The sequence below is a fragment of the Pinus tabuliformis genome, chromosome J (genome assembly GCF_031772625.1).
Source record: "Pinus tabuliformis cultivar Carrire ecotype Pingquan chromosome J, CPIR1, whole genome shotgun sequence".
In the NCBI taxonomy this organism is placed as follows: Eukaryota; Viridiplantae; Streptophyta; class Pinopsida; order Pinales; family Pinaceae; genus Pinus; species Pinus tabuliformis.
Window position 1 is genome coordinate 322,763,357 of NC_142295.1, and position 26,989 is coordinate 322,790,345.

Here is a 26,989-nt window from a genome sequence, read left to right on the forward strand (position 1 = left end):
TATATTGATTTTAATATAGAATGTTAAGATATATAGACAAAGTTAGAATTATGGAGAAATATACGAGGTTAAAGAAAGAAACTATTAATATTGGAAAGCAAGAAAAGTAGAGTTTGAACTTCAATTTAATATTATATAATTTCAAGTTAAAGTTTGAATAGTTTTCCAAATCAACATCTTAACACTTATGAGTAAAAGAAAAAAAATGAAGACATATTGAGATTGGTCACTACTTAATTTATTTAGGGATACTAATTACTATTTTACTATTTACCTTTTTTATCATTCAACATTATTACTTTATTATTGTTAACTTCAATATTTTTGTAACTTTTGAATTATCTTTTTTAATAATGTTTAGTAAATTAAAAATGATCAAATTGATTTAAAACATATACAAATATATGTAGATGATGATCTATAATTTGGATGTGATCATATAATCAAAGTAGATTTATCTTAATATCAAATCAATCATAACATCAAACTTTTGAGATTTTCAAATCTTTAGAAATACAAACTTTTCATTAAATTTTATATTTTTAAAAATTTAATAGTTAAAATAAATTAAAAAAAAACCTATTTTTAAAATTTAAATAAAAACTATTTCTTAACCCAAAAACGTTGTTTACTTCTAATTAAAAATAAATAAAACTTAATTAAAAACCATTTTTTTAAATCAAATTTAAAGATCACATTCCGCAAACCATGGTGATGCCACCTCTTCATCCTTCAACTATGTTCACATCCTCATTCTTGAATAGTAATACATAATATAGATCAAGTTTATGAGATGAATCGAAGTTATGACGTGAAGGAGCTTCACATATGCCCATGTCTTAACTTTTTGGTGGCTATTGACATGGCTGGCAGGCAACCAACTGAACTGCCTCCTTTTCTTTTTCTTCAAGTTGAGAGGTCAGAGGCAGAGGGAAAAGATTTTCTTCAAGTTCAGAGACAGACACAGGGAGAGGGAGGTAGTCATCGAAGAAATCTTCTATGGAGGTGTAAGGAATCTCTGGATAAAGTTGGCACACCTCTACATCATGAGGTCCGTCTATCTCAAAGTTATACTGGCATCCCTTTATGAAGATGTCGTGTGTGAGAGAAGCCACAATGCTCTCTGGAATGCTGTTCTCTGCATTTATCAAATAATTTGAGTGAAGAGTTGGTAGTTTCATCTTTATATTGAGTGTAGATTTTGGAAATATTTAAAATCGGAAAGAGATGAGTAAGGTGAAATTTCGAAATATTCCTAAAATCTACCATAAAATTAAAATCAACTAATAATTTTTTATATATGTTTTCATATGCAACATACACATACCCTCAGCTAAATCCAAAAGATCTTGTTCAGAGATGTATACTCTGGGCAAGGTCCTTCCGATCTTCTTCTCCCATATACCTGCAAGCTCGTTTATAGTCAAGAAATTCTTGGAAGGCCGGAAGTGGACACATTTGTTCAGAGTCCTCACATCGTCCACGGTCTTGATGGTGTATTTCCCAATGTCAGCTCCAGTCACAAAGTAAGCTGTGTTTGAGTATATACAGGATCCCAATTATGGTTAATAACTGCACCTTATATTTTTCCAAATAACTATATGATTTAGTAACAGAGGTGCTTTACCTTTCACATTCCCATCTCCATAAATTTCAAACTGTTGTGTGGGAGGAGGAATTTGAGAAGGATGAGTGTGATAAAAGTAAGGCCAGCCAGCTATGGAGTTGCAGCAGATATATGTAAAAGGAATTTTGGCTGCCTCCACAGCCCGCCGAATTTTTCTCTTCTCCTTGTAAAAGGTGAGCCCGGGCTCCACCGGCTCGGCTCTGTCGATGTCATGCCCAAATTCTGAAGGAAGAAACCTCTGCAACATATCTCTTTATAATGATCAGGTTAACACAAATAATTTAAATTTGCTTATTTGAGGGAAGCCAAACAAATAATGATGAGTAAATTTTTGGAATATTCTAAAATTTAGAATCAAATTCAGAATTATCTACGAATACTAACCTTAACAGCTCCATCTAGTTCTTTAATGGCATCCACAATCTTGAGCTGGTCTGTCACCTCTGAGCCCCCCATGACAGAGATAACAATTTCTATGCCCCTCATTGCATTCACCAAGGAGTTGTGGTCGCTCACAGAGCCCTAAACAACCATCGTATCAAACCAACATGATAGTTTGTTCGAGCATAACTGAATTGCAGATTTTAAAATATTCTGGAAATTTGATGAACAGAAGTCAAGTCAAACAGTTAACCTTGCTTCTATCTACCAGCTTAGATCCATCTTAAATACAGATCTAACATGAATTGTGAGGGATCCAATTTCTTTATGTGTAATTTTTTTTATGAGATGACATTATTTAAATATTTTGTATAGTTATTTATTTATTTTTGTTTTGTTTTTTTGGACAGATATGAACAAAATTTCAACTTTGATGATGGATAGACAGGGTTACACATCATTCTGGGCTGTAGAATGATCCTCTCGGCTCAATTAACTCCCTATATATCAAGTTCCGAGAATGATCAAATCTCTCAAAGTGCAAGTCTATTTTTTGAGTGCAAAACTTGAAGAAGATCCAGAATTAAGATGATCCAGATTAGTTTAATTATTATTAATTATAATTATTAATTTTGTTAAATTTTATTATTTTTATTTTAATTCAATTTTAATTTTTATATAATTTGACGAAATCAAATTGTTTAACATAACATAACCTTACAACATTTTTTATATATTAGTGAGTCACTCTTGGCACAACAAATTTGACATTTTTTTTTACATATAAGTGACTCTTGGCCCAACAAATTTGACATTTTTATTGGAGAGGATCTCTTATGACAACCAACTTGATATTATTTAGAAAAGATTATTGAAATGCTGAAATTAACAGTTTTACTTGGGAGCACCTCTGGGCCCAACTAACTTGACATTCTTTAGAAAAGAGTATTCAAATCATGAAAATTTCGGAACAGTATATTATAAGTTAATTTAATAAAATTATAAAAAATATAAAAAAAATGTGAAAACCTGAATCTTCTAATTATTTGATAATTTGACAGGATAAAAAATAATCATAAAGGATCAAAACACAGAAGAGTTAAGCTACGTTACTCAGAATTAAAATAAATTTACGCTACAAAATTGGAAAATATACATGAACAATGTGAACACCGGAGTCCTTCAATTGTTGGATCCGTTGAGCTCTGGCGGGATCAGAAGCAGTGCTGGAGCGAACAAGAGCATACGTAGGATGACCAGCAGCTACAGCTGCTGCAACAATAAACTGGCCTATGTAACCAGTGCCTCCAATCACCAGTATTTTACTGCTAGCCATGGAGGTGGTACTGCCCGCTACAGTTGAATAATAGACCTAGACCTTTTTCAATTAAGATCCTATTTTCAAAATTTTCAGTCTGTTAGGTTAATTTTATAGCCATGAACCTGACCGTTTTTGCATGCCGCCCAACGCTTTTCCCGAGGATATGAAGAACCCGGGCCATGGATGATACGCGTGTTTCTTCCTGGCTGACAATTTGAACTGAATCGTGAATTCAGATCCGGGACAGGCTGTAATCCGCAGACAAATGCGGAAAAATGGCAGACCAATTTTTTTGTATAGTAGTTTCTAATGCGACTTTTTGGATACTGATGTGACAGTGCTATAGATGCTCATATATCCATAACATTGATATTTCGGCAACGGCATAGTATATCCATTAATCCTGTAAAGCTTTTCCGTTTCTTACGATTCCTGGACGACTGCACCTTGTCTCCATCTTCGGCTTACCTACTACCCTATCGGGTCCTGTGTACGTCTAACAACCACAGTTGTAAACGAGTCAACCGATGGGCCCATGCACGGTAAATTTAAATAAATTTGAACCTGTAGTTTACCGCTTAAAAATTCAAAATCTACATTAGGCGGTTTGATTTTTGCTATGTCTCGGCGCCCATTTGAATTTTCCTGCTAATGCCTCAGTCAAAAAAAGTGGAGCTATCCATGGAACTCTACGAGGATATTTCTTCCTGGAACTCAACCTGATCGAAATGAGAGCGTGCGGCTGCCCTTTTTTCCTTTGGTCAACTATTTCCATGGTGGTTCCTTTACCCTCTATGTGGTAGAATGTGCAATGCGACCGGCACAATTTTCGTTTCTATCAATTACGGGTTGTTACCAAACATAGCCTCTCGCCTGCCTGCCAATGATTACCCACTGTTAAATAATTTTGAGAAAATATTACCGTGCAATCACAATGGCAAGCTTAAGGTTGACATTAGAATGGAGGATCCATATTATATGAAGAATATGTTAATGGAATGGGTTCACGAAGTTGCAACTTATGTTTGTTGCAGATATAATCTAGAGATAGCGAGTGAGTGATATATGAAGCGAAAGCCCAAACTTGGGAACAAGAAACTTTGTTGAAGAAATAACTACAAACCTGGCATATTTTAGAAGGGCGAGAAGACAATGAGTGAACTAGACAAGAATAGTGTGGACCAGTTGATACAGATCCATTTTACACAAGGAACAAGTGGTCTCCACGGCCAACGGTGGCGGTGAGACGAAGGCAATTGTTTGGTTTCTTTTTGGTTTATGTATTTGTGCATAAGTTCAATATAACTTCACGGTGAAGTTGAGATATTTGGGAACATTCAAATATTTTATTTATGATTCACATTTTTCACATTAAAATGTTAATACATGCTCCCTCATATTCGGAAGTTGAAACCATCTCTCTCTATATATGAAGAAATATGAATGTTACATGTCAAACTCCATATTAAGCATTGAACAAATTACAAATCTCCCTCATACCTTAAATGAGAAAGAACCTATTTCACATGACATGAATAATTTCTGGTGAGTCTGATGTGATTCCCTAGGAAGTATAGTGATGTTATTCAATATTTTGAGACTCCTTCCCAATTGGGTTTCCTAGATCATATATTGGTGACTTATGGTTTGTGAGTGATTATTTTTATCTATTCTCTATTTTCCACATTTTTATAGTTTACATGCATAAGAAAAACATAACAACTTAATAATACATAAATCTAGGGAAAAATTAACCCCGATAATATAGATTTCGGATTTCAATAAAATTTTATTAGATTCATTGTGATGAATTGTCCAACGGAATATCCACATTAGTTTATAGATTATAGTGGTATCATAGTAGGTTTCATTGGGTATTTTGTGGAAAGTTGCAAGGGAACTAGATTGGTTGAAGAAGAAAGTCATAAAACCCTAGTCATGGCCAATGAGTCTATTAATAACCCTCGACATTGGAAAAGGAGAGGTTCCCAAGGTTAGAAGAAAAGGTTGCAAAAATTAGCCGCAATATTAACCTCTTTATGGCGGCTCTAGCAAACAATATTAGAATTCAGAGAAGATGGCGGTTCCAACTTAAGGTCAAATTAGAGGGAAAATCATGGGATCAAGAAGAACTAAAGAAGGAGTCTAGGAAAGAAACTTAAAAAGAACAACCTAGTTCAAGTGCCATGAAATATTCACATTCCCTGATCAAGATGGAAGTGAAGGACATCAAGACATATCAAGGTGAGATTGATGTCTTTGAAATTAAATCACCACTTGCAGTAGTTAGAAGTTTATTTTAGTGTTCATCACATAGAGAAAGATAAAATTAGAAGTTTCTCCATCTATATTATGGGGGTTAATTTTTCCCTAGATTTATGGATTATTAAGTTATTATGTTTTTCATATGCATGTAAAATATAAAAATGTGGAAAATAGAGAACAAATAAAAAAAATCACTCACAAACCATAAGGCACCAATATATGATCGAGGAAACCCAATAGGGAAGGAGTCTCAAAATATTGAATAGCATCGCTATACTTCCTAGGGAATCACATCATGTTCACTAGAAATTATTCATGTGATGTGAAACAGGTTCTTTCTCATTTAAGATATGATGGATATTTGTAATTTGTTCAATGTTTAGTATGGAGTTTGACATGGTAACATTTATATTTATTTATATATAGAGAGAGGGATGGTTTCTAGTTCCGAATATGAGGGAGCATGTATTAACATTTTAATGGGAAAAATGTGAATTGTGAACAAAATATTTGAATGACAACATTCTATATATAAAATAAAAAAGTCTTATAATTAAAACTTTTGATCAGCATAAATTCCCCATATCTACCAAGAGTTAAGAGTAATCAAATCTCAAGATGTGAACCTTTGTTTATGTTTTACACTTAAAAGGAGGTTTGGATATTGAGAGATTTTATTGGTGCTTACTAGATCCAGAGTTAAGCTATATTTATGGTATTAACTCATGGTATTATAACGAATCCTATTGGTAGGTTAAAAATCTCCATATTAAAATGGGGGTGAATTGAAAAATCTCCATATTAAAATAGTGGTCAATCTCAATGATTAAAAAATATTAATAATAAAAATAATTGAATGTATTCCAGCCACTTGCGATAATACCCTGTCATTATGAATTTTTGGCCATGCCTTTTGGCCTTACCAATGCACCTTCTACATTTAAAGGTTTGATGAATTCCATTTTCAAACCCTTCCTTAGAAAATTTGTGTTAGTATTTTTTGATGATATACTAATCTACAACAAGTCTTGGAAGGATCATGTTCAACCGTTTGACAAGGTGCTCAAACTATTGGAGGAGAAATAATTCTATGCAAAAACCTCCAAATGTTTCTTTGGAGTACAAGAAGTGGAATATCTAGCTCATATTGTATCTCATGAAGGTGTTAAGGTAGACCCTAGCAAAATTAAATCCATTAAGGAATGGAAAATCCCCACATCCATAAAGCATCTACGAGGATTTATCAGGTTGACGGGGTATTATCACAAGTTTGTTAAGAATTATGGGAGAATAGCAGCACCTCTAACAACAGTACTAAATAAAGATGCATTTTCTTGGACTCCAGAAGAAACGAAGGCCTTTGAACATCTTAAAGAGGAAATGTGCTAAGCACCTGTCTTAGCTACGCTAGACTTCACAAAAACCTTTATTGTGTAATGTGCCACAGGAAATGGAATTGGTGTTGTTTTAATGCAAGAAGAAAGACCCATAGCTTTCGAAAGTCATCCAATCAAAGGAAAGTATTTACACAAAGCTATTTATGAGAAGGAAATCTTGGAAATACTACATGCACTTAAGAAATGACAACCTTACCTAATGGGAAGACACTTCAAGGTAAAAACGGATCATGATAGTCTTAAATACTTTTTAGAACAAAAATTATCTTTAGAAGAGCAGAAAAAATGGGTCACAAAGATGTTGGGTTATGACTTTGAAATCATCTACAAAAAGCGAAAGAAAAATGTTGTTGCAGATGCACTCTCAAGAAAGGAGGAGGATGTGGAAGCATTGCTTTGTGCAATTTCTTTTATCCAACCAGATTGGATAAATGAAGCAAGGGATGAATGGAAGAATGACGAAGAAGTGTGGGCACTCATTCAAAAGTTACAGCAAGATCCCAATACATTTGATACATTTAGCTGGAAAAATGATTCGTTATGGTACAAAGATCGCTTATACCTCTGTAAGAATTCCCAACTCAAACAAAAGATTCTTCTAGAATCGCACACCTCTCCTTTAGGAGGGTACTCGGGATTTTTAAAAACTTACCACAGGGTTAAGAAGGATTTTTTTTGGGATGGCCTTAAATCTGATATTCAAACTTTTGTAGCAGAATGTTTGGTTTTCCAACAAAATAAAGTTGACACAATTAAGACCCCGGGTCTGTTACAACCTTTATCCATTTCAAGTCAATGTTGGGAGGAGGTTTCAATGGATTTTATCACAGGTTTACCCAAGTCCGAAAGAAAGAGTGTCATCATGATGGTAGTTGATAGACTTACCAAGTATGCACACTTTTGTGCATTATATCATCCATTTAAATCTAGTACAGTTGCTAATGAATTTATGGAAACAGTTCAAAAGCTACATGGAAACCCAAAGATTATTATAAGCGACAGAGATCCCATTTTCACTGGAAATTTTTGGAAGGAATTATTTTCTTGTCTAGGTACTTAGTTAGCTCATAGCTCATCTTATCATCCTCAATATAATGGGAAAACTGAGATAGTTGTGAACAAATATTTGGAAGGATATATTCGTTTCTTTGTATCTGATAAACAGACACAATGGGTTAAGTGGTTGCCTCTGGATGAATGGTGGTATAACACTTCCTTCCATACTGCAACAAAAATGACCCCATTTATGGCACTTTATGGGTATCATCCACCGTCCATCACATCATCTTTAAAAGAAAATTCTAAGGTTCAAGTAATGGAAGATCACATCAAGCATCAACAATAAGTTCTCCAACTCTTAAAGGATAACCTCACTTTGGGACAAAATAGAATGAAACAATAGACAGATTAACATCGTAGCGAAAGAAGTTTTGATGTAGGTGAATGGGTATTTCGACGACTACAACCATACAAACAAATGTCCCTCGAGCAAGCTAAGAAGGATAATAAATTGTCACCAAAGTATTATGGTCTGTACAAGGTTTTACAAAAGATTGGTAGTATGGCATACAAATTGGAGCTTCCTGCATCTTCTCGAGTTCACCCAATTTTCCATGTTTCATGCTTAAATAAGGTTATAGGTGACAAGCTCCAAGTTCAAACAATATTTCTAGAACTTGACGAGGAAACAAAATCATATTGGAACCTGAAGTAGTCACAAAAACAAGAAATCGAAAACTACGAAATCGATCAATTTTAGAGTATCTCATCAAGTGGAAGAACCTACCCGCTGAAGATCCCACATGGGCGGATGAGAATTTTATACAGAAGCATTCAGAACTACTCAAGCGTTGAGGACAACACTTTTTTTTAAGGAGAGAGGGATGTTAGGTCCCTATACTACTAGCGTAGCCCCTTATTGTTATTAGTGCAACCCCCTTATTGTATTGTTGTGCCCATGTAGCCCCCATATTGTTATTATTGTACCCCATAGAAGCCCACTATTGTTATTGTTGTGCCCTTACAATATTATTGTTATATAGGATCTGATTATATTGGGACCCCTTAGACTCTTATATATAGAAAGGAGGTCTTGTCATTTGTATCATCCAAGAATTGTTCATTTGTGTAATGTAAAGAAGGTTGCCTCCTCGAAGAGGCTGATTTTGTAGTCGTTGATCTCCCGTTTCTTCTATTTTGTGAGCTGGTTGCATAATAGATGTAGACATACCATTCAACTCAAATGCACAAGATCTTACCGAATGATGAACTCTTTTCTTAGTACCTGTAGCCAACTGCACCAAACAAGACTTTGCATGCACTTATTTATTCAAGCAACACTTATCCACTAGGTCATGATTGGTATAACTATAGTTAGATCCAATTTCAATCAAAATAGAAACAACTTAATCATAAATCTTACCTTCCATCTCGACAATAGATGTCTACTGATCATCCTGCCTATTATCCAATGATGCATAAATATAAGAATTACTCTTTCCAACATCACCAACTGTCTTTGCCTCCTGAGCACTATAAATATGAGGTATGCCACCTTGATCCTATGGACAATACCTCTTGCAATGATCCTTGCTACAAGTCCAAGACTACAAAGGCTTCTACCATCACCCTTGCCATTGGTGCACTAAGATGTCTTTTTATAGGCAATATTAGTTCCTACATTAATAATCAACCCAGGGCAAGTCCTTTTATTTCAAGAGTGTCAACACTATATATGCAGTGAATTCAAAGGTTAACAGATAATGAAGGAAGTTGGAATCGTTGCATTTGCTAATGACTATCTCTTTTAAATTCAATCCAAACCACTATGAAAGAAATAACTCTAAGAGAGATTCATAACACACTTTGCAATTCTACTTAATCTATTCTGAAAGAAAATGAATCTGAATGCAACTAGAAAGAATCACACTTGAAACTAACTCATTTAACATGAAAGAAAACTATGACAATTGAACAACAAATAGTAATTGAACAACAAATGATAATTGAACAACAAATGATAAATGAACAAAAAATGATAAATGAACAAGTAATAAGTGAACAACAAATAACCATGTAAGCATATCACGGAAGGCAATCAATTGTATCTTTGAAATCTATGATAACATTACTTGGAATGAACAACGATCTAATGCTAGAACTAACATAACCAATTCAATCAAGAGCATCACACATATCTAATGCACAGCTAAATCTTGAATCAGAAAATGTAAATCAAAATCATCAATCCTCTTGGTAATCAAAATGATAGTAACTTAGCAATAACAAATAGTAAAGAATAAACAGAAAGCACTATAACATAGGTTAAGCAGTAGATCTTCTCTTGACTAGGCCCAAAGTCTCAAGAAGTCCCCGCTATTGTATACTTAGAAGATGATTATAAATTAAATGCAGTCTTCTTCATTAAAACAAGTAACAAAGTTACAACATCACCAAGATGAAAGTATTATATGTCAAAAAGAATAGTTACAAACTGTGTATTTCTGAACTAATTGTGTAGTTTGCCTTTCGACCTTATATATAACATTTAGAAAGGTAAATGGATTAAAGAGAATCCTCAGGATTAGGGGATCCTGAGGATTTCACAATACTTGATCTGATTCCGTCATAAAATAGCATTGGTCTTCCCAGTCTTCCACTGTCCTGCTTTGCCTCAGATGCTGTCTTTTTCCTTTACGGGATGCTATTGTTTTGTCGATTGACCAACCATCATCCAATCCACATCTTCTGCACATAAAGATACTAAAAGTCAGTTTTTCATGCTTAGATTTGTCTAATTTGTTACGGATTGCTTTTAACAAACTTTAGTTGTTGTTTCCTCTACTTTTGTCCATAAAACAAAGATAGACATGTGAAGACGAATGCTAAATAAAGTTATTTACAAGGAGAAAATGTACCTTTTTCTTGTCCCAACATACTCCCCAACTTACCTTATTGCATGTCCTCATGCAATCAAATGGTTTAGGTGTAGCTGAGTTAGGGAATAGGCAGGATATACCTCCTCCTTATAAACTCTGAAACCGTTTTTCTTTTTAAGCACAATGAAAGTCTGGTTTACTTCTTGATCTATCAAGTTATAATCACAACAATACCTATCTGGGGGATACCATATGATTGGGCTTCTATATCAACACCCTTTCCAGTCATGCCCCATGGTCAAGACCATGTTACTATATTTATCGAAGCGAGAGGAGGCAGATTTAAAATTCTGGTATCCGAATGGTTCTCTGTTCCTAATAGTATTGTTGGAGACTTCCCACCTTTGTCTAGCTACAGACAAAGTTTCTTCTTTGATCTCCTGGAAGTACTCCTTCCTAGCTTGTAAAATGTCTGTGTGGAATGGCCCTAATTGGCCCACAACACCAGCTCGCTTCATAAATTGTTTGTGCCTGTTAGAGAGATGCAGGGATTTTGTAGGATCTCCCCTAACCCATAGGTCAATGCCATATTATCGTTTTCTAAAAGTATTATGGGCCTTGGCCCACTTGGTTTGGTTAGTAGCAAAGGAAAGAAAGTCTTGGAATTGGATATCCCCTATAAAGGGGCAAGGGTTGCTATATTTGTTATCTTCTAAAAAGAAAATATGCATGTAAATTTCACACAAGAGGCGTTGTACCTGCTCATTCTGCTCTTTGAAGCACTTGACAAAGTCTAGGGTGGTCTTGATTTCCACAAACTTGCCAACCTTAACAACTTTTATTTTCAGCAGGAGGTACCTTTCTAGGAGGAATATTGCATAGTTTGTGGCAGGAGCTCAGCATGATAGGGTGTCTAAATAAAGAGAACAAGCAGACTCCAATTACTCTTTAGCCTTATGTAATTTGACCTGTGATTTTTCAACCTTTTTCTGATCAGCCTTGTACTGAGTGAAGGTCTCATCCTCAGTGGCTATGAGTGCCTCAAACTTCTTCCTTAATTATTTATGTACACGTAGGGGCACTACTTCCTCTTTGTGCTAAGTTAATTCCTGTTGGACCTTAATTAGTTTATTTTGCAATTTCTAATGACTGCTTCCCTTACTAGGGGAATGTAAGCAGGTGTCTCCTCTGTTTGGGCCTCATCATCCTGTGTTTCCATAGGCTTAGTCTGAACAGCAGCCTCGACTGCTTCTTGAATCATGCAATAATCAACTGGGATGCTTTCTTCAGCATCAGTTTGAATGACAACATTCACAGTAGGGAAGTCTGTTTGGGTCTCCTATGGGCAAACACAGGGGTCTTCAGTCTGCATTTCACTGTCTTCTACAAGACATGGCTTTGTCTGAGTTTCCTTTGAATAAACCAAAAGAGTCTCAGTCTAGGTTTCAACATCTTTTCCAGAACAATGTTCTGTCTGTGTCCCTGTGGTCTCCATTTCCACTTTCAATTTTCTAACCCTAACTGCTTCTTTCAACCACTGTCTTAGCTACCCAATTGTTCTCTTTTGCTTCCTATACTTTTTAAGCATCTTTCTGAACCTGTCCTTGTAGGTTTTCTTTGTTGTGATATTTCCGACCGGCGGTGGTGCAGCTGCATTTACCTCAGGTTCATGCTCAGGTGGAATTGTGTCGGCATTAGGGAGGGGTTCAATTGGAACCATATCTCCTAATGGATCTTCACCTTCTAGTTCTATTTTGTCATTAATTTCTTTCTCAGGAGACCCCAATGGAATGATGTCTCCTGAGCAATTATCGTTCTTCGGGCTTTCTTATAGGTGGGCCTCATCCTCAGGGGACTTCATAAAATTATCATTTCATGGTTGATTTTCACCTCCCAAGGTTTCATCTATAGGATTTTCTTCAGCTGGAGGGTCCAATGAGCCGGTAGCTGCTGATTGATTTTCATCTCTAATGGTTTCTTCTTCATGCACTTCTGCTTCTAGGGGTTTTTTCACAGAAGGGACTTGTTCCCTCTGTTCTTCCAAAGAATTAGTAAACAACAAGGTTTGATCATAACCAGGGATGCCAGCAGAGGAAGACTGGTTGGGGGCACAATTTTGTCCTTCAACATTCTCAGATTATTCCCTTCCCTCACCAAATATCCCCATGTTTTCTAGTACCCTGGCCACCTCTTCCTCATAGTCTTGCAAGGAATCATTTTGTGGACTTGGAGGTGGTGTGTGAGATGGCTCGACCTCATTTGTTTGAATTGGGGTCTATCACTGTGACTTCACCCACACAGAGCGCCTTCGTTTTGCTGGGTTCAAAGGCATAAAGGAATTCTTCCTTTTCAGTGTCCTTCTCAGACCTGGGGTTCTTGGCCCTTGTTGTTCTGTTGCTGGGTTTTTTATAGGTGGGGCTAGAGTAGGATTTACAATATTGTCCCAGGTTAGTTGCTGTTGGGCCAGTCCATGCATGATAATCAATTTGATCAGCCCATGATGATTGATGACTGTATGTGGGTCCTTTGCTTTTCTAACTCGACGAGCAACATCATGCAATAGGGAATTTAAATAAAACGACAAGTTAACTAAAATTTTCTATTTTAAAATGGCTAACAATTTGAGTTGGCGGGGCTTTACCACATCCTGTCGACCATCGCATGTGATGTACCTATGCACAATGATACGAATTGGATCCTAAACACTCTTTAAGTTTTCATAAACTCGTTCAAAGTATTCCAAACAGATTCAAGTCTTAGAAAGATCACGCTATCAGAAGGAATCCTCTTGACAGTTGCAATTGTGATCAGCACGAAGCAACGAGGACCCTCGGTCAAGTGCGCAAACCGTTGGCCCATGTTAGTGCGCGCTGGCACAAATTGGCAAAACCAGAGGAAAATTCAACAAACGGGGGTGGTTTCTGATATGCGATTAGTGCTAAATCGCTAATCGCGTATCGCAGGGCGTCCCCCTCAGTGAAGGAAAGCCCCGAAGTGCCCGAACCTGAAATGGCTATGAAATGCAGAAAAGTAATTAATTCGGTTCCATGGATTCCACAAAACCGGCAGGATATCGGAAGGCCTCGAGGTGGTAAGCAGTTTTGACCAAGTCCCGCCTGATGCCACACATTGAGTGACACACGTCCGATGGAAGAGAGAGAAAACCGCTCACATCGGACGGGTAAACGTCACACTACTTACCCGCCTAATATGAACGACGACCGTAGGATCTGGGGGGCCCAAATCAACGCGGAGGTGCATCCTGATAAATGACCGGATTTGACAAGGTTGTAAAGCAAGATTACATGGGATTTGAAGTCCGACGTGGATGATGAGTTGGTAGAAGATTCGTGTTTCGCGGGCATCTTGGAGCAAATGGAAATAACAGCCATTCAAATGTGTCCAAGGAACCTAACACACTCACACGTTTCAGAATAGGTGGCCACCTCCCTGTGAAGCATTACCCAGTGATGATGACACAGAACTGGGGAATTCGAATGGACAAATGCAGGAAAACCAGAACGCCGAGAAGCGGAAATGAACCGACAGAAAGCAAACTAGCTTTAAAGCCATAAACTGACAGAAGCAGAAGACACACACACAGAGGAGTTAGTTAGACACAGAAAGCTAAGAGTAGAGAACAGAGAGAAGAAGCCGAGCTAACCTGAAGGCAGCATCAAGCCAGACAGAGCCAGAGAGAGTCACAAAGTCTGTGCACTCCAGAGAAAGCTTGAGAGGTTTAAGCGAGCTCCTCGGCATAGGCCTGTCATGTATGAGTTTCAAAATGGGCTCATACTACTATGACCATTAGAGGTCAAGTACCAGTAAGGAGAGTCTGTGTACTCCAATCCTACTAATTTATATCTGTTGAGTGAGACTCAAGTTGAGCTCATTGTTGTAAAGAAACTCTGCTTTGAAAACATAATAGAGAGACACCATTGAAAGCTGCACCAGGAGACGTAGCCTAGGAGCATTGGGTGAACTCCTTATTAAACTTGTTGTATTACATGTTTTTCTGTTATGTTTTCTCTAACTGCCTTAGTGTCTATGTATTTTGCAATCTTATCGATCCATTACATAAAGTAACATAGGCACATCCATGCAAATGATTCTGTAATACCTTTAATTCTTTGTCCTGAATAAATTCCAAATTAAGTGGTATCAGAGCTCTAGGTTACTAAGGTTAGACAAGCTTGTGCTAGATTTGGTTGCTGAATGCTAACCAGATCAAAGCTTAAATTAGGAGAAGGAGAGTTGGTTGAAGCTAACCCTGAAATTGGAAGAGTCCACTCTAAGAGGAAAATGTCAGAAGAAAACCCCTTGGAATCAGACTCCCAGTTCATGGATGGTTTCCTGACCATGAAAGCCATGGTGGAGGAAATGTATAGAGAATTTAAGAAAGGTAGAGCTGAAGATTCATCAAACTCCAAACAAGATAAAGGAGCAGAATAATCTCTCCTCCATGACCACTCTAAAGGCAAAGGGAAAGAAGAAAAACTTCCCACACCTCCTAGTAGCCCTGAAAACAAAAAGAAAACATCTTTGATTAAATTAGATGTTAAATTTGATTTACCGATATATGATGGAGAGTTGAATGCAGAGAAGTTGGATAATTGGATTAGACATATTGATGTTTATTACAAAGTGCAGAGCATTGATTCAGACAAGAGTAAGATTCAGCTGGCTAGCCTACGCCTTGGAGGCACTGCCTTGGTATGGTGGGAAGGTAGGACACAAGCTGACATGAAGAAACATGGTAAAATTCTTTTTGTTTGGAGTGAATTTGTTTCTGTAATTAAAAAGAAATTCTATCCACTAGCCTATATGTAGCAAGCCATGATGAGCTGGCAAACTCTTCACCAATTAAAAGGGAAAAGTGTACAAAGTTACACTTGAGAATTTAGGAAAAGAGCTTTGATTCTAGGAATTTCTTTCGACTCACCTGAAACTCTGCTAAAGTATATAGGTGGTCTACACAACTAGTTAAGGCACACTATTCTCATGTTTAATCCCACTAGCATAGATGAGGTATTTGTTCAGGCTACGCATCTAGAGGCTAGAGGAAAGAATGTGAACCCAGAAGTTGGGAGATCATCAAAACCCACTGCAAGAAAAAGCAAGGAAAAGAGAAAACAGAAATGGAAAGAGACGAAGGCCAATACTGCACAAAAGACCAAGTCTTCATGCACTCACTGTAAGAAGGATGGGCATGATGATGAACACTGCTGGATCCTGCATTCGGAGCTGAGACCCAAGAAATTCAAGGGCAAGAAGAAGAAGATTGTTGCAGCTATTCAAAAGGATTTGGGGTCAGACTCAGGAGATGAAACAACAATCGCAGCCACAGGTATAAAAGGTAAAAATCCTGAAGCATCTACTAGTAATTCTGCATAATCTACTGATAATGAAGAAAATGAGAGGAAAATACATGAGCTTTTTCATATTCAAGTTATTTCCAAGCATCAAAAGATTGATACTTTGTTTAATAGTGGCTCACAAGTAAATTTAATTTCTGAAGCAAAGTTGGGATTACTAACCACACCTCACAAAAAGCCATATCCATTAGGTTGGTTATGTGATAAAGCACAGCTACAAGTGACTAGACAATGTAAACTTAGGTTTTCTTTTGGGTCAACATTTGTAGATGAGGTTGAGTTAGATATAGTTCCTTTGGATATATGTGGAATTGTTTTAGGAAGTCCTTACTTGTATAATAGAAAAGCTATTTTCTATAGATTTGAGAAAAAGTATCAACTCGTTAAATATGGAATCGAATATATTGTAAGAGCTCATAAACTCAAGAATAATTATACTCTCATAAACTCAGTGCAGATGAAAAGAATTGTAAATTCATGCAAACAATTTTTACTGATGGTTGTAAAGGAAAAGAAACCTGATAAAACCAATGTATTTGAGGGCTGTGATGCTAAACAGTAAGCTGATTTAGAAAAAGTTGTTTCAAAATATGATATATTGTTTCAAGAACCTAAAGGTCTGCCACCCAAAAAGGAAATAGTACATGATATTAATTTGCAGCAAGATGCTCCATTGCCTAACATCGAAATGTACAGGTTGTTTGCTTTAGAGAATGCAGAAATCAAGAAGCAGGTACAGGAGCTGCTCGAGAAGGGGTTCATCAGACCTAGCACATCACCATGTGGGTCTCCAATTGTCTTGGTGAGAAAGAAAGATGGCTCATGGAGAATGTGCATTGATTACCGAGCACTGAATAAGATAATGATCAAAAACCGTTATCCCCTTCCTCGCATAGATGATCTATTGGATTAGTTAAAAGAAGTTGTTTATTTTTCCAAGTTGGACTTGCATAGTGGCTATCATTAGGTCAGAGTTGCAGAGCAAGATGCATGGAAGACTGCTTTCAAAACAAAGCAGGGATTGTATGAGTAGTTGGTTATGCCTTTTGGCTTAACTAATGCTCCCGCTACTTTCATGAGAGTAATGAATGATGTCTTCAAATCTTTTCTTGATGATTTTTTCATTGTATATTTGGATGACATTCTTATATTCAGTAAAACATGGGAAGAACATTTAAAGCATGTTAAGCAGACTCTAGATGTTTTGAAAAAAGAAAATCTTTATGTTAAGCTCTCAAAATGTGAATTTGGCAAAACATCTTTGAATTATTTGGGTCATATTGTAGGGGGTGGTGAATTGAAGATAGATCCCTCTAAGGTTGCAGTCATTGTAAACTGGCCTAAACCCAAATCTGCTACAGAAGTTAGAAGCTTCCTAGGAGCAACACAGTATTGGAGAAAGTTTATTTCTAACTTTTCCTTAATTGCAGCTCCCTTACATGCTTTAACAGGATTGAACAAGGTGTTTTAGTGGGGAGGCAAATAGCATAAAGCCTTCGACACCTTGAAAGAAAAGATTACTACAGCACCAGTACTAGCACTACCTGATCTTCAAATACCATTTGAGATTGAAACGGATGCCAGTGACTATGCCATGGGAGCAATGTTGATGCAGCAAGGTAAACCCATATGTTATCATTTTGAGACATTTAATTCTGCAGTAGTTAACTATCCCACATATGATAAAGAATTGTATGTATTAGTACAGAGTGTGAAAAAGTGGAAACATTACTTAATGGGAAAAGAGACAGTTATACATACTGATCATCAACCACTTCAATATTTACACTCCCAAACTAAGTTGCAACAATCAAGACATTATAGATGGATGGGTTTTCTACAACAGTTTCATCTAGTCATCAGGTATAAAAAGGGCATACACAATAAAGTTGCAGATATGTTGTCCAGACCAATCATAAATGCATCCACTATACTTAAGCATAATTCAGTATTGCATGAAAGCTACATTGAACAGTATGCTCAAGATATAGATTTTAAAGATGTATATGCAACTTTAAGTCATGGAAAACAAGTAGAAGAATTGGATTATCATGTTAAGGACCAGCTCTTGTATCATTTTGGGAAGCTATGCATTCCACAAACTGAAAGAGTAAAGATAATTCAAGAGGCACACACTTCTCTAATATCAGGTCACTTTGGTGTAAGTAAAACAGTTGCACAGCTGCAAAGATTTTGTTATTGGCCAAAAATGAATGAGATAGTTTCTAGATATGTAAGAGGGTGTACCATGTGTGCTAAAAGCAAGCCCAGCAATAGAAAACTAGGCTTGTACACTCTACTACCAGTTCCTTCTCATCCTTGGGAAAGTGTTTCCATGGACTTTGTTGGAGGACTGCATCAATCTAGGAAAGGTCACGACTATTTATATGTTGTTGTGGATAGGTTCAGCAAAATGTGTATTTTAATACCTTGTAACAAACAGATTACAGCTGAACAAACTGAAAAGTTGTTCTTTTAACATGTATGGGTTCATTTTGGATTACCCACTTCCATTATATCTGATCGAGATACCCGATTTGTTGGGAAATTTTGGTCAAGTTTGTGGGAATTGATGGACACCAGGCTGAAGAAGAGCACAACTTTTCATCCGCAAACAGATGGCCAAACAGAAGTAGTCAACATGACAGTGATCCAGTTGCTCAGAGGCTATTGCAGCAAGCATCCCAGGCTTTGGGATGAACACTTATGTTATGTGCAGCATGCTTACAACCGAGCTAAACATTCTTCTACACAAAGATCTCCTTTTGAGACCTGTTTTGGTTTCACACCAAGGTCTCCCTTGGATTTTTTCTTTGGTAAAGACATAGCAGTTGATGGACACAGTGATGTGGACAAGTCAACCAAGTTCATTGAACAAATCCAAGAGATTCATCAGGAAGTATAGGAACAGCTGGAAAAGAGCCAAGCCAAGTACAAGGCAAGGCATGACAAGCATCGGATGGAGCATAGTTTCCAAGTTGGTGATCAAGTCTGGCTGTATATCAGCAAAGACAGAATGCAAGGTGAAGGTAAGAAGCTGAAGCCAATAAGGTATGGACCTTTCAAGATACTTGAGAAAATTGGTGAGAATGCTTTTCGCCTTGATTTACCAGCTTACATGCACATCTACTCAGTTGTTAATGCAGACAGCTTGAGATTATTTGAACCTTCATTAATTGAAGATCCCGAAGAGCAGAGTCAGTTACCTTCTATTGATGATCTGTTGCCTGAATATCTTAATGAATTGCAGGAAGATATAGTTCTGGACAGGAAGGTGAGAACTACACGCAGAGGGGATGTTGAGTACCTCAGGATTGGACTCAAAGGTTCAAAACCAAGTAGTGCGAAATGGATAGAAATTGGGCAAGCGAGGAATTAGTACCCTCACTTGATTGATGCTTAAAGATAAAATTTTGGTGGTCCAAAAGCTTTTTCAGTGGGAAGGCTGTGATCTGAATTGGATCCTAAACACTCTCTAAGTTTTCATAAGCTCATTCAAAGTATGCCAAACAAATTCAAGTCTTAGAAAGATCACGCTATTAGAAGGAATCCTCGTGACAGTTGAAATTGTGATCAGCGCGGAGCAACGAGGACCTTCGGTCGAGCGCGCAGACAGTTGGCCCATGGTAATGCGCGTTGGTGCAAATTGGCAAAACCAGAGGCAAATTCAAGAAGCAGGGTGGTTTCTGATATGCAATTAGCGCTAAAGGGCGTCCCCCTCAGTGAAGGAAAGCCTCGAAGTGCTCGGACCCAAAATGGCTATGAAATGCGGAAAAGTGATTAATTTCGTTCCGTGGATTCCACAAAACCGGCAGGATATCGGAAGGCCTTGAGGCAGTAAACAATTTCGACCAAGTCCCACCCGATGCCACACATTGAGTGACATGCGTCCAACGGAAGAGAGAGAAAACCACTAACATCGAACGGGTAAACGTCATGCTACTTACTCGCCCGATATGAACAACGACTGTAGGATCTGGGGGGCCCAGATCAACAGCGGAGGCGCATCCCGATAAATGACCAGATTTGACAAGGTTATAAAGCAAGATTACATGGGATTTGAAGTTCGATGTGGATGATGAGTTGGTAGAAGATTCGTGTTTCACGGGCATCTTGGAGCAAATGGAAATAAAGGTCATTCAAATGTGTCCAAGGAACTTGACACACTCACCCGTTACAGAATAGGTGGCCACCTACCTGTGAAGCGTTACCCAGTGATGATGACGCAGAACAGGGGAGTTCAAACAGACAGAGGTAGGAAAACCAGAACGTCGAGAAGCGGAAACGAACGGACAGAAAGCAGACTGGCTTTAAAGCCATAAACTGACAAAATCAGAAGACACACATAGAGAGGAGTTAGTTAGATGCAGAAAGCTAAGAGCAGAGGATAGAGAGAAGAAGCCAAGCTGACTTGAAGGCAGCATCGAGTCAGAGAGTCTGTGCACTCCAGAGAAAGCTTGAGAGGTTCAAGCGAGCTCCTTGGCATAGGCCTGTCATGTATGAGTTTCAGATTGGGCTCATACTACTGTGACTAGTAGAGGTCAAGCACCAGTAAGGAGAGTCTATGTACTCCAATCCTACTGATTCATATCTGTTGAGTGAGACTCAAGTTGAGCTCACTATTGTAAAGAAACTCTACTTTGAAAACATAATAGAGAGGCCACCAATGAAAGCTGGACTAGGAGACGTAGCCCAGGATCATTGGGTGAACTCCTTATTAAACTTGTTGTATTACATGTTTTCCTGTTATGTTTTCTCTAACTGCCTCAGTGTCTATGTATTTTGCAATCTTATCGATCCATTGCATAAAGTAACATAAGCACATTCATGCACATGAGTCTGTAATATCTTTAATTCTTTGTCCTGGATAAATTCTAGATCACACAATGATTTCCAATTCATGTCATGGCTGGCTTAACGCTGAAGGGTGAATCCCTTTCCCTATGCCACCAATTGCTTGCCTGGGTCCTGAAATACTGCGACCGCATTGTACAGAAGGACGTGTTTGTCTGTCCATTTTGTTCCCTCTGCTGGAAGTCCAGTGAATTTGGCTATGACTGCTTCAGAGATCGTTATGTTCCTTCCTCTTACCATGGTGCTGCCATTCTGCAAATTCTACAGAAATTCAAGTGTCATCTCTTTGTGAAATCCCTACAATTTATTCAAATATTGTAGCCAGCCAGCACCCTCAAGAATTAGACAAGCTTGGTCTAATACCATGAGCACTGTGGGTTCATTTCAGATGCTCTTCCTCCCATGTCTATTGTTTTCCTGTGACTGGTTCACTTGCATGCACTTCTCTTGCACTTTCGCAGTTTAGAACAGCAACAGAGAACGTTAAAGCAATAAACATGGAAATGACGTTGTTTTGCGAATTAATATCATATACAATCAAGTCATTTTTCTCGTCAGCAATATTTGATGCAGGATCATAATCAATCCGCATGCGATCCATAATGGTTTTTATCCTTCCTCCAATCAGAAATACTTTGATTGGGTGGCCCCTCTCAAATAAGTAAAAAAAAGGGACGGAAGTCACTCACTATTCATATGGTGAGGGCCTGCTTACGCATCCTCTCCTCTCCCTTATGGTCGAGCACCTAAAGGTCCTTATCAGTCGAGCACCTAAAGGTCCTTAACAGTCGAGCCCCTGCCGGTCCTTATGATGATCGTGAGTCAGATGAAGAAGTTCGTGATCGTGATTCTGATCCTGATTCATTTTTCGGGGTGAAGAATTTGATCCTGTAGATCCAGTTGAAGCACCAAATTCTGATCTTCTACAGCGAACTGAAGAACCGCTCGTGTTCGTGATTTATAGGCGGGTTACCTTGACCCGGAATCATTTCTTATTTCTCTATCTTATCTATCCAGTCCAGTCGAAGGACTACTAGTATCAGTCGTAGCTTCAGCAGTCAATGATGCAGTTGTTTATGATTCTGTTGATCCAGAAGATTAAGCTGTTTATTATGCTTAAGCAGTTGCAATTATTCTATTAAGTGCTTGTAGATTATGCATTACACATACACAATCATCATGTTGTCCTTTAACTGGAAATCAAGTTAATAATTATCACACAATTATCCGTAAACTGTCACACATGTTGTTCATATGCAGACCATCCCCCCTCTAATGGGAAAAGGGGGTCAACGTCCACTAAGCATGGGAAAAATAGGAGAAAGTGTCGGTAATACATAAATGCAGGCAGCCAATCAATAGAAAGCAGCGCAATATACGACAAGGCAATTAAAGCAAGGCACGTCATCAGATTTGCAATGGCCATAAATTAAAATAGAGATTTAGATCATTATGTCAAAAGATTTTTACCTTAAGTGGTATTAGTAACAAACACATGATCGACGATAAGTATTAATGACTGTCATTAAAGTGATTGGACAAATATGATATAATGAATATAAAATATAAGTTACCATGCATGTTGGCTTTTTAGGAATGTTGTTCAAATGGGAAATTTCCTTTAGAAACGAATCCATAGGTGGTAATAGAATAGAGAGCATTTGGCAGTGTCACATAGTACTCCAATACCACAAGCAGAGCCACTGCTGCCAGTAGGCATTCATAGCCTCGACAAGGTTTCTTTTTAACCCCACAAATGAGCTAGAGTCCTCCTTTTAGTATGTAGATGATTCTTTCTTTTCTTGCCATAAAGAGACCACTATGCTGGCATGGTGACCAGATAATCATAGTGCCATTCACCAAGATATAACAAAGTGATCAAGCTGGCTCGTGATGAGATCCCCAGTCCTTTTGACAATTTTAATTATCAAGAAGGTCGTTACCTTGGTTTTGTGGCCAAAATGGAATGTCACACATTACATCCTTATGATCATGGTAGGCTGGCTTGTGATGAGATGCCCTATCCTCTTTAAGACAACGTTTGTTGTATTTTCATATTTCTTTATTTTCATATTTTCGTGCTTTTATTGTAAAAAGAGGGAGGCTCATTTACTCCTTAAGAGTCAGGGATGGTGTAAGAAGTAAAAAAAATGCTAATGAAAGTTTATACTTTTACCCCCATATCATCATATCAAAGGGATTTATCCATTTGAAAGTGTGAAAGATAAACCAACATGGTATTAAAATAATAAATCATTTTATGATGTGTCCAAAGAAAAGATATTCAGCCAGTCATTATAAAGATGCACCATGTCAGCTTTTGAATAAATATGACCATCAAAAGGTTTTATAGGTTATAATGATATTAACCTTATTGTTTTTCTTTATCTTAGGCACAAATCCAACCAGATGGTTTTTATTCAAAACATAAAAGAGAAAGAAAAATGGAAAAAAGAGTGACCAACGATGAAACAGCAAAGAGAAATCATAGTTGTTTATTCTACCGATTACACACAAAAAGCAAAATCAGGGCTTATTCAATTGATTGAACATCATTCACTCAAAAAAATGTTGTTCAATTGATTGAACAACAACACAAAAACGCAAAAAGTGTTGTTCAATTGATTGAACAACAATTGTTCAATCGATTGAACAACAAAATCATAGAAGCGCTAAAGTGTTGTTCAATTGATTGAACAACAATCATTCAATCGTTTGAACAACAAAATCGAAAAGAAAAAGACACAAAAGTAAGTGTTGTTCAATTGGTTGAACAACAATCGTTCAATCAATTGAATAACAAAAATCATAAAACACAAAAAATGTTGTTAAATTGATTGAACAACCAAATAAAAAAACCACAGAAGTGTTGTTCAATTGATTGAACAACAATCGTTCAATTGATTGAACAGAAACATGCATGCAAAAATAAGTTTTGTTCAATTGATTGAACAAAAATCATTCAATTGATTGAACAACAATCGTTCAATCGATTGAACAATAATATAAACACAAAAATAAGTGTTTTCAATTGATTGAACAACAATCATTCAATCGATTGAACAACAAAATCGAAAAATGCAAGAAGTGTTTTTCAATTGATTGAACAACAATCATTCAATCGATTGAACAACAACACGCATGAAAAAATAAGTGTTGTTCAATTGATTGAACAACAATCGTTCAATTGATTGAACAACAATATAAACACAAAAATAAGTGTTGTTCAATTGATTGAACAACAATCGTTCAATCGATTGAACAACAACACAAACAAAAAAATAAGTGATGTTCAATTGATTGAACAACAATCGTTCAATCAATTGAATAACACTTATCAAACACCTAAAACAAGAAAAATCCTCATATTTACATGGTGATGCCTAACTGAATTGCAATCAATCGGAAAAAGAATATATACATTATTTACAGTTAAAGAAAATCACAATTTTACGAAAGAAAAGTTACCGGGTCATCACTCCCTACAGCTAGAATTTGCATGGTGGGGTCCTCGCATACCTGTTGGTAGAAAGACTCCTTGGTGAGTGGTTTGTGATAGAGATGCACCCAATGCCCATTCACCTTAAAATAATGGCCAGACCCGTCAATGGTAGTCAAAGTAAGAGTACCATTTTTATGTACTTCTTGGATTTCATAAGGGTCGAGCCACCTTGTTTGTAAATTGCCCGAAAGTATTGGAATCTGGAGTTGTAGAGGAGTGCCCAATCTCCTTTTTGAAATGTCTTCTTTTTTATGAGGTTGTCGTGCCACTTTGCCCTTTGTTGTTGAATAATTGCAGTCTGTTGCAGAGCAAGCAGTCGAGCCTCATCTAGTTCGTTGATTTGTTGAAGTTGCTTGGTTTGGGCTTTTATTAAATCCAGTCCCACTTCCTGAGCTGTTCTTAGAGTCTTTATTTCGAATTCAATCAGAAAAATAGGTTCTTTGTCAAACACGAGTTGGTACAGAGAGTATCCAGTAGTATTCCTCCAAGTCGTGCGATAGGCCCACAAGGCCTTTGGTAGTCTAGCAACCCAGTCTTGTCAATGTGGTTAGACTATCTTGGTCAGAATTGCTTCAATGACCTTATTGGTCCTTTCAACCTGCCCGTTCACCTACGAGCAATACGGGGAAGTGATTCTATGTGTAATGTGATGGTTTCTGAGAGTGGTTGTAATCTTGTGTCCTACAAATTTCCCTCCCCCATCTGTTATCACTTCTCGTGGTAAACCATACCGCACAAATAGCCCAAAAAGGAAGTTAATCACAGCTTCCTCTGTAGCTCTTGGAAAATCTACTATTTCTACCCATTTCATCACATAATCTGTGGCAACCAGTATGTAGGCCTTTTGATTTGATGGCAGATGGAATGGGCCAACAAAGTCCAATGCCCATCGTTCAAAGGGTTCTATGACCAGTTGGGGTTGCAGTGGCATTTCATCAGATTGGCCAGGCCGGCCCATCCTTTGGCAGCTATCACAAGCCTGGGCATATTTCTTAGCATCTTTAAAAATAGTGGGCCAATAATAGCCCATCTGTAGTACCTTATGCCTTGTCCTTTGACCTACGAAGTTCCCCCCACAAGGCTTGTCATGGCAAACCTTCAGGATATCATAAATCTCATCCTCGCAAATGCATCTGCGTATACACATATCAAACCTTGTGTGAAAAAGATATCTGCCAATCCAAGAGAATCGGGCGCTGCGCTAGACAATCTGTTTCCTTTCCCTTGCTGTCAAATGCTTGGGCAGCTTCCCCACTGCCAAATAGTTTGCTACATCTACATACCATGGCGTCTTGACTGCTACAGCAAACAAATTCTCATTTGGAAATTGGTCGTCCACTGCCAGTGGATCATTTATCTTTGGGACTCGAGACAGAAAATTAGCAACTGGGTTTTCCTTCCCTGGACGATCTTTGATAGTAATGTCAAACTCCTGCAAAAGAAATAGCCAACGAGTCACTCGACCATTCGTGATAGGTTTGTTAGCTAAATACCTAATGGCAGAGTGATCAGTATACAGAAAAACTTGATAGCCAGTTATATAATGTCTAAATTTATTTATGGCATAAATGACAACTAAGAATTCTTTTTCTGTTACTATATAATTAAGTTCAGCAGCAGTAAGATTTTTGTTGATATAATATATAGCATAAGGTTTTCTATCCTCCTCTTGGCCGAGGACAGCGCCTATTGCTACATCTAATGCGTCCATGGATATGTGAAAAGGAAGCTCCCGGTTTGGTCCACGTAATATTGATGCCATTGTGACTAGGTTCTTTAAACCTGTAAAAGTTATGTCACATTTGTCAGACCATTTAAAATTATCATTTCCAGTTAAAGCATATAAAGGTGCAGCAATTTGTGAAATTTTTTTGATAAACCTGCGATAATAGCCTGCATATCCCAGGAAGCTACGTACCTCTGTCTGAGTACAGGGTGTAGGCAGTAAAATAATTACCTGTATTTTTGTTGGATCTACCTGTATCCTTGCGACGGAAATATAATGTCCCAAGATTATGCCTTTGGTCATCATCATGTGACACTTGACATTGCTTAAACATAACTTGGTAGCAATGCATCATTCTAAAACCTTTTCTAATGTTTGTAGTTCTTGATCAAAGTGATCCCGATATGGAGTAAAGTCATCCATATAAATTTCAAGTCCTTGATTTATCAGATTAGTAAAAATGCTGAGTATAGCTTGTTATAGATCCATTTGGGCACATCAAATCCCAACATATAGATCAGTGTTTTAGGGCTCATCAAACCCTAATTTCAGTTGCTTCATGCCCTAAACAAGTCATCCCTTTGAATGCCTCCTTCCCAAACAGTTTCATGACTTGAAGACATCTGGAAATAGCCTCTAGAGGGACCAGCACAGGTAAGCCCT

General features: G+C 37.4%; 1 protein-coding gene across 1 annotated transcript; it reads right to left on the reverse strand.

Moving 5' to 3' along the window:
• Positions 1–649: 649 nt before the first annotated feature.
• On the reverse strand, positions 650–3,580 carry LOC149227051 (leucoanthocyanidin reductase-like). The gene is made up of 5 exons (XM_089377680.1): positions 3,165–3,580; positions 2,012–2,149; positions 1,628–1,865; positions 1,328–1,531; positions 650–1,138 (listed from the first exon to the last, which is right to left on the reverse strand). Exons 1-5 carry the CDS (start codon positions 3,342–3,344, stop codon positions 855–857), a joined length of 1,044 nt encoding a protein of 347 aa, XP_089233806.1. The 5' UTR covers positions 3,345–3,580; the 3' UTR covers positions 650–854.
• Between the last annotated feature and the right edge of the window lie 23,409 nt (positions 3,581–26,989).

What these genes read in the sequence shown, in the direction of transcription:
- LOC149227051 (XM_089377680.1), bottom strand. Translation starts at nt 3,344, where the DNA reads ATGGCTAGCAGTAAAATACTGGTGATTGGAGGCACTGGTTACATAGGC. An exon ending in CCGGTGTTCACATTGTTCAT is followed by an intron (nt 2,150 to 3,164) that starts GTATATTTTCCA and finishes ATGGTTGTTTAG; the next exon opens with GGCTCTGTGAGCGACCACAA. An exon ending in TGGAGATGGGAATGTGAAAG is followed by an intron (nt 1,532 to 1,627) that starts GTAAAGCACCTC and finishes ACTCAAACACAG; the next exon opens with CTTACTTTGTGACTGGAGCT.